This window comes from Doryrhamphus excisus, chromosome 4 (genome assembly GCF_030265055.1).
Source record: "Doryrhamphus excisus isolate RoL2022-K1 chromosome 4, RoL_Dexc_1.0, whole genome shotgun sequence".
Taxonomy (NCBI): domain Eukaryota; kingdom Metazoa; phylum Chordata; class Actinopteri; order Syngnathiformes; family Syngnathidae; genus Doryrhamphus; species Doryrhamphus excisus.
In genome coordinates this window covers 5,077,949-5,091,766 of record NC_080469.1, presented here as the reverse complement: position 1 = coordinate 5,091,766, position 13,818 = coordinate 5,077,949, and the positions used below count along the sequence as shown (strand labels likewise).

Genomic DNA, 13,818 nt, shown 5'->3' with positions numbered 1-13,818 from the left:
TAATTGTGAGTCAATGAAATTGAATCCCGTTCTTACAAAGAAGAAGACCCATTAAAGGATTACACCCGAACATGGTCCAAGATGGTGCTTGGATGTCATTCAAGCACATGAATGATGTGTCATCTCTGTGGCCTTGTTATTCTGCATAAAAGTCAAAGTATTTATCATGGTAATTTGACAGGTGTCCACGTGGATGTTTTATTTGTGTGTTTGGGTGGCACATCAGTCTAAGAGCACCCGAGTTTGATGGCTTCCCGCATGAATAAGTCATGAACTAAGGTTATCCATATTTCATCATACATCCTCATCTATTATGGACGTTGTTCACTAGCTGAAGTGCTCACCTGATAGGGGCCGTTTCATCGCCCTTGTCCAGCCATTCCTGCGGAGGGATGATGTACATACACCACAACCCCCAGTTGTAGCCGTGGGCAGCATTGGCGTACTGCTGCACCTCAAAGGTGTTGTATTTGATGTTGTCTATGGCCGGCAAAATGATACGGGTTTGATCCTCTTTCATTCGGGTTAGAATAGGTTCAGCCCTTTGAAAGAAAAAGAAGGGAAAGATTAGAATTTAAAGATGACTTCATGAATCAGCAAGACTATGTCTGGATGGAACTCTTGTGAATGTTAAATCTAGTCAAGTACAACATTGCAACCTTGAAAAATGTATTACTACAATCCCCCGAATATAGCCTGATGGGGGCGTTTTTCTGATGAAGTAATGAAGCTTTTTCATCTTATCCCAAAAGCCAACTTTACTGATGATCTACTGCACATTTTACCAAACTGAACATGAGAAGAAGCTGGTCCACTACAATCTTTGCACATAAGTGATGAAAAACAGCTAACATCTGTTTAAGTAAAGTGAATATAAAAATGCATTAGCAGTGACACTGAAATCACCAAATTATGCGGATGTCATCGCACATTTCATTCTCTGCCTACATCCAGGTTGCTCACTTCTCAGCAGCGATGCACGCTGTCAAATCAGCATTATTCAACATTCTAAACAACTGTCCAGATTAATTTCCCTTGACTGTGGATGATGTGAAGGTCTTGCAAAATGAATTTTCCACAGGTCAACAAATAAAAACCACATTTCCAATCTTCAGCACATGAAAATAAATGTTAAAATGTGACACTTAACCCAGATTAAGAATAGATTACAGGCAAGACTATGGCTTCCTGAAGCAAAACAACAACAAAAAAGAAAACATTAGCTTGCTTGTGGGAATAGAGCAGCTATATCACCATGGTGACTTCGGCTAAAGTCCTAATCTGGTTTTGACCAGGCTATGTCCAGACTTTCATCCTAAAATCGGCTATGAAAGTACAGCTGTTTTACTGTTAACTCATTTGGAGATGATGTCATCATTCATTTGAGAACATGGCGGACCTGGGGAGGAAGAATAATTCGAGCAGCACTACAAAGGGAATGGCTTTTTCAAGACCACACTGATACGTTAGCATTCTTCTATGAAATTATCTATAAGAGTGAAGCCTCAACGCTTGCATGGAGCTTAACCTCACCACATATCAACCAAACTACAAAGAGACAAAGACTTACATTACTGGTAACATTAATTATAAGATGTATTTTATTTATTGATTTGCTTCGGTATAGCAACATTATTAAAAAGAATAAATGCAGAGATTGTTGGTCTTGTGTAAAAATGCATTTATTTTTATTCAGTGTTAAAAAAATATATTGCTCTCACAGAAATACATTTGAAAAATTTGGATTTCATGGCAATGAAGATTCCAGTTTTAGAGAGTAATGACAAGTTTGGTTCTTCTTTTGGCTCCCAATTGGTTCCTCTGATTTATATGTTGCTTAAATTTATTTATTTCCTAAATAAATGTGGAGGTAATTTCTATTATACAAACCTAATTATATCAAATGTTTACATGGCTTTATTTATATGCTCAACATGGAAAATACTGCAACAAGATTGTTCTTCTAGGGCCTAACCGATTACTAGATTAATCAAAACAACAAGCTTCAGATTAATCAACTAAGAAATCATTAGTTGCAGCCCTAATCCCTATTGCTTCAAATTTTTTGTCTTTTATGGTGCTTGTGCTAAATACCACATCCAAGCAAAAACACTGGTCTTGATGCTGCAGAGTCACAGTGAAATCACTGCCAGTGGCTACATTAGAACACTCTTTCATATGCTCAGAGATAATATCCACCATATCGTCAAAGCCAGCGCTCATACGCTCAGCTCGTCATGTGATATTCTTCTAAATTTATAAAAAGAGGCTGCAATCATACCGTGATAAATGCGTCTCTCAAGGATACTCCCACACTTCTGGTTTCTCTGCATCATTCCGCCCACTGACTCTGTTCACCCTGATTCCTGTGCTCTCTCGCCTCATCTACTTCTCTTCAAATAGTGAGACCCATTTGTCTTCCCCAAGCAAAACTACTACTTATCACATGGGGGTTGGGCACAGAAGCAAGGGGAAAAGGACCAGGCCAGCAGTGAACCATATGACATCATGTTAGCAAACTAGGAAAATGCTTATCTAAATGTGTTTCACCTGCTCCTGAGAAATGTCTATTGGTATTGCTATTGCTAGTCGACGCCCCACAATGAATGTTTAGATTTCTCTGTAATCAGCCGACTGCAGGTTGTATTTGATTTGTCACCTTGCATGCAAGCTTTTCAGTCGAGTCGACTATGAAACCCGCACTGGCGCAACAAGTTTGGCAGATTCTGGGTAGATAGATGTGGAGTCTGCAGTCATGGCCAAACATTTTGATTTTGCTTCTTCGGTGTTTTAGAGTGAGTGTTTCGGATATTGTGTCAGATTTTACTATAATATAACTATTTTCTATGCCGCTTATCCTCACTTGGATCACGGGTATGCTGGAGCCAATCCTAGCTGTCTTTGGGAGAGAGGCAGGCTACACCCTGGACTGGTCGCCAGCCAATCACAGGGCATATAGGGACAAACAACCATTCACACTCACATTCATACCTATGGACAATTTGGAGTTGCCAATTAACCTAGCATGTTTTTGGAATGTGGGAGGAAACCGGAGTACCCGGAGAAAACCCACGCACGGGGAGAACATGCAAACTCCACACAGAATCAAACCCAGGTCTCCTAGCTGTGTGGCCTAAACGCTAATGAGGTATAATTACCAATATGGTATAGTATTTTCTATGGGTCAAAGCCTTTAAGTTATATATACAAAGCGTTAATATACTGTATATTATTGTGTCGACCCAACAACCGTGAGTCAATGAAACTCAAGTATCCAAGAATTCTTGAACCATTCATAACTCATTAATGAATCCTCTCTGATTATGCTGAGAGAAACTTGCAGTCCATTTGTAGACTAAATGAAAACGTCACACAAATGGATGCTATTGTGATGTGCCACTCTATTATCTGAAAAAGAAAGCCAAGTAACACTACGCCAAAAGCATGGTCAAGGTCTTTACCTTAAACTTGAGCCTATTTCAGTACACTATATCATGTTACTGACCTGATGTTCTGCGGTTAACAGAGGTCGAAAAAATTCTATGCACGCTCCCTTAACTTGGCAAGATGCCTGCACACATCTCCCATTGACTTTCCAATATGCTGCAGAATCCAAAACACTCCTTGCCTAGTACCAAGACTCATGATGATGGAATCTTAGATGTGTTCTGGAAAGGAGGACGCACATGGTTTTAACAGATGAGTGCATCATTGCCTTCCTGTATCTCCCATCTCATCTGCACAACAATGAGATGCTTATTCATCCACAACAGGCTAAATCACATTCACCCCAAAATACAACAGAATTACCTTCATTTCTGTGATGAATAACCTGACACTGTGAAAACACACTGACAACTCTGGTTCCTTTCACTTTATACTTCCATTCCACGCAGGCACTTCATACTAATGGAGGAGGCCTTTTGATCTATTGTCTCTTTGTGGAAAGCATCAGGCAAATGTTGCAAGGATAGCATGCTCTTATCTAAGATATTATTACTAAACAGCAACAATTTATCTACAGTATCTGCACAAACACAGTAGACCTTAAGATTGATGTTTAACAAGTATGGAGTCAATCTGAAGTCAAGAGTTATCAGATAATAAGATCAAAGAAAACTCAGAATCACTGGTATTCCCGAAGAGCATCAGGGCCCTCAGTGACTTAAAAAAAAACTTTAATTTGGCTGTGCAGTAAATACATATAATACAACATTTGACCAGCCATGCAGGGAAAGATTTGAGGCTATCACTGATAATGTAGATCATTTATATAATACTGTAATAATACTGTAATACTGCATCATGCACATGCAGTAGACAGGTACACAGTGATTGCATGGTGTATAAAAACAAATCATGAGTATCTTTAGCTAAAATAATAATAATAATAATAATAAGATGCTCTAATCATGAATCTTGCACTTTTCTCCTGCCTAGCAGGTTCATTCTAACACACCCACAGTGACACTTCACTCATAAAAAGAGCAGGATCTAAAGAAAATTAGAGTATGAAAGCAGAATATTAATTCATTGCGAGATGATATCACATGAAATGCAGTTTTACGTTCCATTCCACTCCGTTTCTCTGTGTGGGTCTGAGCTATGTAGGGTAAATAGAAAGGTGCACTAGGAAGCACACATACTATATTCTGTATGTGGTGAGCGTAGTTTTCTAAAAAAAAAAAAAAAAAACACACACACATTTCATCCCAACCCAGCACAATAACATCTCCAGCAATCGCCTGGCAGGGAGCATGTTACTAATGATTAATCATTAATAACCTGAGATTATAATTGTGCAAGGGTTTCAGAAATAATAAATAACAATTTCTTTGTGTCTCTCCTCTGCAGTCATGGGCTTCAGAAGTGGCAGACAGAAGGTCCAAATCACAACACGTTCCCATTTCCTGCCATTAATCCTGTTTATTTACCAAGTGAGGCAAAGAAAATCGCTCCACTTTGAAGCAAGGGCCACTTCTGTCACAACTACAGACTGACAAAATGTCAAGGCAGATACATAAGTGAGCTAGTAAACTAGTTTGGTTGGAAGTCTTAATTTATGCTGTAAGCCAGACACATCATTGAACCAAGGTCCCAGGGAGCGATCCCTGATCGTCTAGTCCTATTCCGTAAAATTCTGTAAAATTCGAAGCAAGTGTAGCGCAGAGAGAGCGAGGAGAACATAAATCTTATAGCGAGCAGAAAACACAATCAAGAGCGCAGAGAACAGAAGTGAACATGGAAATCAGAAAATGAGAGGTGATTTTGCAAACATGAGTGCCCACAATAATAATTTTACTCACATTATTATTTTTACCGGGCTGCACGGTGATCGAGTGGTTAGCGCGCAGACCTCATAGCTAGGAAATCCGAGTTCAATCCCACCTTCGGCCATCTCTGTGTGGAGTTTGCATGTTCTCCCCGTGCATGCGTGGGTTTTCTCCGGGTACTCCGGTTTCCTCCCACATTCCAAAAACATGCTAGGTTAATTGGTGACTCCAAATTGTCCATAGGTATGAATGTGAGTGTGAATGGTTGTTTGTCTTTATGTGCCCTGTGATTGGCTGGCAACCAGTCCAGGGTGTACCCCGCCTCTCGCCCGAAGACAGCTGGCTCCAGCAACCCCCCGCAACCGTCGTGAGGACACATGTTTCCATGTAATGTCGGCCCTGCTATACTTTTGGTAGTCAAATTCAGTTTGTTTATTACTGTGCATGCACTAGCTATGCTCATGATGGTTTTGTATGAAGGAATATAGCATGTTTAGTGGTCAATTATATTATTATTACTATACTGATCCAACTTGAATAATGCACTGGGGTCACTAATATGAATGATTATTACAAGACAGGAGGCTATAAATACGAACACTCTGTTTGTACATTTATACACATTAGATTATGATCATGTCCAATTAATACATTTTATTTTATTTTAATTAACAAATCCATGTTTACAACAGTGACCAAAAACAACAACCAACACGTGTGTAGTGCATTGTCAGTATGGTCCAATCTTGTGACAACTGCCTTCTTTGTCACGTCTCCTAAACCAAGAAGGTGAAAGGCACTTGGAAACAAGTGCCAAAGTGCATTATACACCTGATATTTATGTCAGCTCAAACTGTAATGTGAAAAGGCAACATTTCCACTACAAATCCACAGCACACCAGAGGTACTGCTATGCCAATGAATCACAACACTGCCGCCGATAGCTGGCAGCATTTTCTCTGGCTCAATATGCACAGGCAGTGTGCACAAGGTCATTGATAGAAACTCACAACATCTAGAGGAACCATCCATCTTGCTAATCACTGGATGTGTCATGGTGAATAATCATATTATGATAAATAGCTGGAGCCTTGTATTGTGACAAATAGGTTGGTTGTGTAGATAGAGGGTGAATCTTTTGGAATAAAGAAGACGCACACAATGTTTGCACACAGATAGTAGATTATGTAAATTCACTCTTACACACTTAAGCACACACACACACACACACACACAAGCGACACGAGTCTTGAACGTGCCTGTCATCCCCTGCTTTGCTGTATCCTTTTCCCCATCAACCGCCTGCTTCTAGTGAAATCAAAGGAATCTGCTCTACTTTTCTTTTGACTCCCTCAAAGATAACATTTTCAAAAGCTAACAGGTGAAGACAGATTTGTGACGCAACCTGGCTTGTAAAACAGAGGCATTGTGAGGAGGGGGGGCAGCATGAAATGATAAGGTGAACGGTCTACATGGAGCCATGAAAGGCACATCCATTTTTGAAGCAAGAGCAGATGGGGAACAGATGAAGGTAACCGGGATATCAATTAACATCAGTAATGCTCTGAGGCAATGATACAACAACACATACGACGTGAGTGCTGTTAGTTTGCTGGGCAGCTGGCTGGCTTCCTCGGAATGGCCTGAATGAGTACAGAAATGATCAGTTCCATCACATCATTTATTGTAAGCGTTCAAAAAGCCACTGGTTGATGAATGAATCTATTGTTATGCTAATCTACAGTATATACTTCAGAGCTAAATTAACAGTAAGGGTCTCATTGACACCACAAGGCTACATTTGCCAAAAGAGATAAAGCATCAGTATTGATCAGTGAATTGCAGTTTTTCATTCAGTCTGCTTTTAGTATAGAACAGGGGTGCGCAAACTACGGCCCGGAGGCCACATCCGACCCGCCAAGTGTTTGAATATGGCCCGCCCGTTCTTTCCAAAATATTTAATTTTATCTGGCATCATGGCTCAAGCCAACCTTTTGACGGTTAAAGTAGCTGTTTTATCAATTTTGTTATTTGATGTGGTCTGCTGTTTATATAAACACGCACCTTTACAGATACAACACTTCCAGGTGGACTGTTACGTGTAAACTATATACAGTCTGGCCCCCCATAAATTTTGTTAAAACAATGCGGCCCGTGAGTTTGACCACCCCTGGTATAGAAGTATATCTTTATCACGCAGCGTGCCTTTACAAGCATTTGTAAAACAATTGTGAGCTCTAAAAAGCAAAATATTCTAATACGACTATGCCGCAAATCAGTGTATGCACCTTATCCGAACGCAGACAAGGACACACGATGGCCCGTTAAGCTTTTTAATCTGGCCCACAGGATGTTTTCAATTCATTTTCTTTAACCCTTTGACATTGAAGGTAAAGCCGGCAATAAGATTTACAATGCTATTTTGAAAATTATCATAGCTCTTGAGTAGGGGTACGCCTACCCTGGTGGGTGCATGTCAGTCTTGGCACTTCCCCAGTTCGGCAGTTTAATGAGGTCGCAAAGCTCGATTGCGACCTCAGTGAGTATTTGCGGCACGCTTGAAACACGCATCGTACACAAACTGATTTCAGCAACGGTGCCAAGATGGTAATTTTGTCTCCTCTCCAGGCACAGAAAAGGTAGTCAGCTGCATCTGCGGTTCAGAAGGCAGCGGATGCGGCTGGAGGGGCCCAGCAGAGGTAGAAAAAACTGCTTTTCATTCAGGTTTTCAGTTAATAATGTGAAAAGACGAGAAAAAATGCTTTGTGAAATACAAAATGTGAGTTGTGGATACTAGCATTTTGTTAAATGTTTCGATAAAACTAGCATATTGACTTTGTTTGTTTTGTAAATAAGCTATGAAAGTAAATTATACAAAAATGGGTAGCTCTATTTGCATTTTGTAAAAGTAGCTCTCACAATGAAAAACTTTGTTGACTCCTAACGTAGCCAGTAGTGAATTTAAAACTTGACACTGCATGTATGTGATCGGTATTGGTATCGTTATCATCCGATTTCACTTGTTCGCATTCTAGTAGTTGTTCATAAATGTAAAGTAAATGTGTTCATGTAGATTCTGCCGTATTCAGTAAAAACCTACAAAATTAAATTTTGTTTTTTGAGGTGGTCTGTCCTATTGATAGGTGGTCATGAGCTAATTGAGTAGTGACCAAAAGGACCAGATTGCTTAAATGTGGCTTAAATGTGGCTATCCTTTAGCGATAGGATGAAAAGCACGGTCATCTAGGAGAAACTCAAGAGTAGAGCCGCTGCTCCTCCTCACTAAGAGGAGCCAGGTAAGGTAGCATAGGCATCTGGTCAGGATGCTTCTTGGACGCCTCCCTGGGGAGGTGTTCAGGGCACATCCGACCGGTAGGAGTCCTCAGGGAAGATGCAGGACACGTTGTAGAGACTATGTCTCTTCACTAGCCTCAGGATCTGCCAGGAGGACCTGGATGAAGCAGCCGGAGATAGGAAAGTCTTTCTTCTTGTTGCCCCTGCAACCTGACCTCGGATAAGCGAAAGAGGGTGGATGGCTTGATGGATGTGGTATGTCATTATAATACTAGAAATGTTATAATACAGGAATGCAAAGCAACATCCAGGTATTTAAAGGGCGCTTAAAATAAAAGACCCTAACATCCTACACTGACAAGATTTCTGTTTTATTCATGCCGGCAACCTCTGTATCCAAAATATTGTTGAGAGGCCGCTGTGCAAGTCACCAAACTTCAGCTCAGGGGCATAGTCACCGTTTGCGCAAACCCTGTCTCTGACATTTCTCCTTCCTTGACTGTGTGGTGCACAACACAACATACTCCGTGCAACAGAGTGTAAATCAAAATGAAGGATCATAATCAGTCATAAAAGGCAAAAGGGAAAGCAACTTTGATAGCAAGGGCGTCATATGCTTGGCTGCATAGTGCATAGAAGACATCATTACTGATGACTAAACTCAACTACAGTGTTCCTGATCTCCTGTTATATTAACATTAACACAAAAGCAAGCAACAACAGCTGAGCAACAACATGTAAGTCTTAAGCACGTAAGCATGTAAGCACAACACAATATGTCACCAAAACCTATGTGATTCATACAGACAGATACAAACCTGCTGTCTGATGCTGGGTGTTAAAGTAGGTATGCAATAAGACGTTGCATGCTTTTTCTTTAACTGTAGGTTTATTTTACAACAGAAGGGCACAATACCAGAAAAAATAACAACAACAAAGACTTTTTTACGTCTAGTAAACTCACCAGTAAACTTGGTACGACAACCTTTGAAGGAAAAAAATACAAGATACCAGTCAGTCTTGCTTGCTCTGGAGCTCCATGCAAGATCTCGCCTTATGGGATAAAATGATTCTGAGAAAGGTCAAGGATCAGTCCAGATTTGTACAGGAGGAGCTTGTTAATGATCTCAAGGGTGATGGGACCACAGTCACGAAGGAAGCCAGTCAAACACATTTCTTCTTTGTAATGGATTGAGAGCCCTCACGTTCCAAGAGGGCACATGTACAAGGCTGTCTGTCAATGAAAAGCTGAACGATTCAGAGAAGGCTTGAGATAATGTGGTGTGGTCAGATGAAAACATGTTTGGAGGCATGAGAACAACATCATTCCTACTGTGAAACAGGGGGGTGTCAAAATTCTGCTTTCTGACTGTTTTTCTGCTCATGGTACAGAAAGAGGAGCCGACAGACAAAGTCATGTGCCATAGACTTTGAATGAGAACCTCCTGACTTCGCTCGGAACACTGGGGATCAGTCTCAGATAGGTCTTCCAGCATAGGAATGACCAAAAACATACAGCCAAGGGAATCATTTAGTGGCTTCAATATACTTTGACTTGTATAGAACTTTTTTATCCTCAAAGTACTTGACGCAATTGTGGCACTCTTGACAAATTCACCTAGTAATGACGCTGCATCAGACAAAACTAGGGGTTCAGTATCATGTCCAAGGGTGCCTCAACATGGTCAAGGGAGGATGGAGAATGGAGGATGGAGAAACAACTATTAGGTCAGGAGATGACCACTCTATGACCGGAGTCATGAAGTGCCATATGATCCTGGAGTAGCAAAGCCAGTCTCTGGACCCGCTTTCTGTGGAAAATCGGTGAATGGTGGGAACTGAAACTGGAAGTTGCAAAATAAAACCTTTAGCATTTGAAGTGTATCTGTAAAGAAGAGTGGAACATAGTGTTCCTTCTAAAAAGTATGCAAAACCGGTGACCATATATGCTAGACACATCCAACCTCTGTGCATGCCAACATTTAGAACTAAGTACTAAGCCGTGGCCACAGTAGTTGTGGATCAAACACTTCATTCATTCATTCATTTTCTGCCGCTTTTCCTCAGCTGTCTTTGGGCGAGAGGCAGGGCACACCCTGGACTGGTGGCCAGCCAATCACAGGGCACATATAGACAAACAACCATTCACACTCACATTCATACCTATGGACAATTTGGAGTCGCCAATTAACCTAGCATGTTTTTGGAATGTGGGAGGAAACCGGAGTACCCGGAGAAAACCCACGCATGCACGGGGAGAACATGCAAACTCCAAACAGAGATGGCCGAGGGTGGGGATCAAATACTTTTTCTACCAAATTATCAACTTATAAAACACACATTAAATTATAACTTTGATTTTAATTTTAGAGCAATACTAAGAATGGTGGACTTCTAAGACATTCTTGCTTTTTCAGAGGGTAAAGCAAAGAATCAAATGATTTCCCCCGCGATACATTACATGAATCTACTTCTCCTGCACACTGGTGAAATTTGTATGGTTTTGAATTGTGACAAAAGTGTTGTTATTTCTAAACTAAATTACTGGCATCTATAGAAACTCATTAGGATAGCCAGAATGTTAATTATTTCAACAGAAGAATTTGGGGATTTAATCATAGCGTATGAAGACTGCAATTGAATACATTTAATGTTGATTGAAAAATGTTGTTACTAACACAGGCAGGCGGCCAGCATCACTGGAAAGACCATATTGTGACAATACAATTGATATGCACCTGCTGCAATGAATACTTTATGAGTCATTCAGTGGAGAAGAAAGGAAGTGAATTCAGTAGCAAATTGTGTCTGTCATGCTGTTAGTTGAGGATACAGCACACAAGAGGAGGGCCAAACAAAAGAAGGTATCATCTTACAAATAAATTTTAAATTGAAGTTGTGCATTCAGTAATACAATGTTTCCAGGTGGATTAGACTACCTACGGTCCAGAGAGTGAGACAGAAAGCAGCTGCATTGTTTGTGTTTAGTGTCAAAGTCCAGCAAAGCGCTTTGTTCATGTTCAGATATTCTAGTGAAAGCTCCATCTGTGCAATAAAATCCTCATCATTCTTTGCACACTGACGTGGGAATTGAGAATCTGTGCAAATCACTTTTTCAAATGTCTGACCTTGGAAAAAGTGCAATTTTTTTGTATACAATATCAGGCACTCAGCCTCTCGGTTAGTTTGATGTTGATACATTATTACCATTTCAGATCAATTCAATAATTATTAGATTCATCCCCAGAATAATTCAATGTTTTTCTTCAGTATGCCTCATAAACTTGAATTTCTATTACTGGCCACTAATGAATGATAATGTAAGATGATTGAATGATGAACAGATGCAATTGAAATTACTAAGTTACGTTTTTATACATATGTTTCATTTATGCACCTCACAGCAACCATGGTGCACTCAAAGGATGCCGAAAAAAGTGCAAAATCTCAAGGAAATCAGAAAAAACAGTATCAGTGAAGCATAAAGACAAGCATGTAAATATTGTAGGCTTTCCTTAATAGTGGTACAGGTATGCTGTGAGTTACTATAACAAATAACAAAGTAGTAACAAATTGCCGCTCATGTTCCGTATACAAAAACAGGGATTTCTAACTGTATTTTAAATTTGAAGCCACCATACACCAGTGAGACCATGCCTGAGCAAAATCATATAAAAACACTACAATTGAGCTTAATTACATCTGGTCTGACATTTCAGCATTTATCATCTTCAGGTGATTTTATTTAATGTGTCCTTTTAGCATGTTCCAAATAAACCTGACTGATTGATTTATTTGCTCAATGGGTAAAGCAGAGCTTATATTCCATAGCTCCTCACTGATAAGGTCACACAGCTGAAAAGTGCTTTGGCAGCGGACTAAAGTGTATATTTCAGTGACAATGTATATATTGACATGACATCTCTCTGTACTGGAAAGATAAAAGAGCAGAGTGCAGGGTCACAGGTGATAAAAAAAGAGAAGTTGACCTCTGACCTGCTTGTGTTAAACATGACATTCCCTTACCAGCCAGTGTTGAATTCCACATGGGCATCAAAGAAGCCGACCACAGGAGCTGTGGCCGCATTCCAGCCATGGATTCTGGCTCGGATCAGACCCTCCCGTTTGCTGTTCCTCACGATCTTGACGAGACCAGGGTAACGCTTGTTCACATACTGATCCAAGTTGAATTTCAGCTCCACTAAAAAAAAAGGACAGTTTAAACAAAATTGGTTAGCCAAGTGCAGTGGTGTGCGGTCAGGCCAGAAAATCCATCTCTGCTGGCCTAAACACGATCAAAAGCACTGACCTACATTTACAACTTCAATTCTAGTATTCGTTCCGTGAAGGTGTATTTATTTATTCCCAGTAAATTATTATCTTCATTTAGTAGCATTCTTTTAGCAGTCTTTTGGCAGCGCTGCTTCAAGTAGTTTGTAAGATGGCCCTTTGTGGTCCTGTATTGATCTTGTCACTTATAAGGAAAAAGAAGGGAAGTTGTGGATACATCATTCCTTCATACGTCAGGATGATTGATTGATGAAGGAGAGGAAGAAAAGGGAACGACAAGAGGAGAGGTGAGGGAAAAAATGCAATTCCAAACTAAACTCGGAATGAAGGAACACAGCGAGGGACTGTTAAAAAATCTAGGCATACATTTGCAGAAGTAAACACATTTTTTACACAACATGAACACAAGACGAGCGCCATAAAGAGGAAAGGTTCCCAGCACAGCCAGCAGTCAGCCACAGGCACCTTATGCCGCAAGCTGTGGTTCCTGTCATGCCCACACCTGGGGGGGTATAGCGGCGAAGACATTGAATGCGCATATGTGTCTTTGGCTGCATGAGTGTTTGGCCATTGGACATTTCCCCATCAGGTGCCCAATCTTGAAGCTCAGTCCGCAGGGTGAAACTTCCATGGGTGAGCCCAGACAGGAAAAGCAAAAAACAGGTGTCCGTGAAAAAATAATGGAGGGTCAGAGTGTCCCGATGCAGGGGACTGCGGGGGACCAAAATCCAGTCTCCAAGATGTTTTTCTGGTTGTGATTCATATCGCAGTCCGAGTGCTCACAGGAGGCGCTGCCGTTGCGTGTTAAACCGCTGCTTCCGTCCTATAAATTCTGCGATACACCAGGGCAGTGCATAATCCAGCACCAGACCTGTTATCATAGTTCCAAAGAGGTAGACGTCTTCAATGTCCTCCACGGAAAGGCGATTTGGCAGACATATGACCTTCCACTTCCCACAAC

At 40.7% G+C, this 13,818-nt stretch overlaps 1 protein-coding gene across 2 annotated transcripts in view; it reads right to left on the bottom strand.

Annotated features, from left to right (window-relative positions):
- galnt9 (polypeptide N-acetylgalactosaminyltransferase 9) overlaps positions 1-13,818 on the bottom strand; it is a 74,545-nt gene that overhangs the window by 33,459 nt on the left and 27,268 nt on the right. For both annotated transcript variants that reach the window (XM_058070779.1, XM_058070780.1), the window contains 2 exons: positions 12,594-12,768; positions 345-542 (listed from right to left, as the gene is read on the bottom strand). In XM_058070779.1, coding sequence (XP_057926762.1) covers positions 345-542; positions 12,594-12,768 — 373 coding nt within the window. The remainder of the gene's footprint in view (positions 1-344; positions 543-12,593; positions 12,769-13,818) is intronic.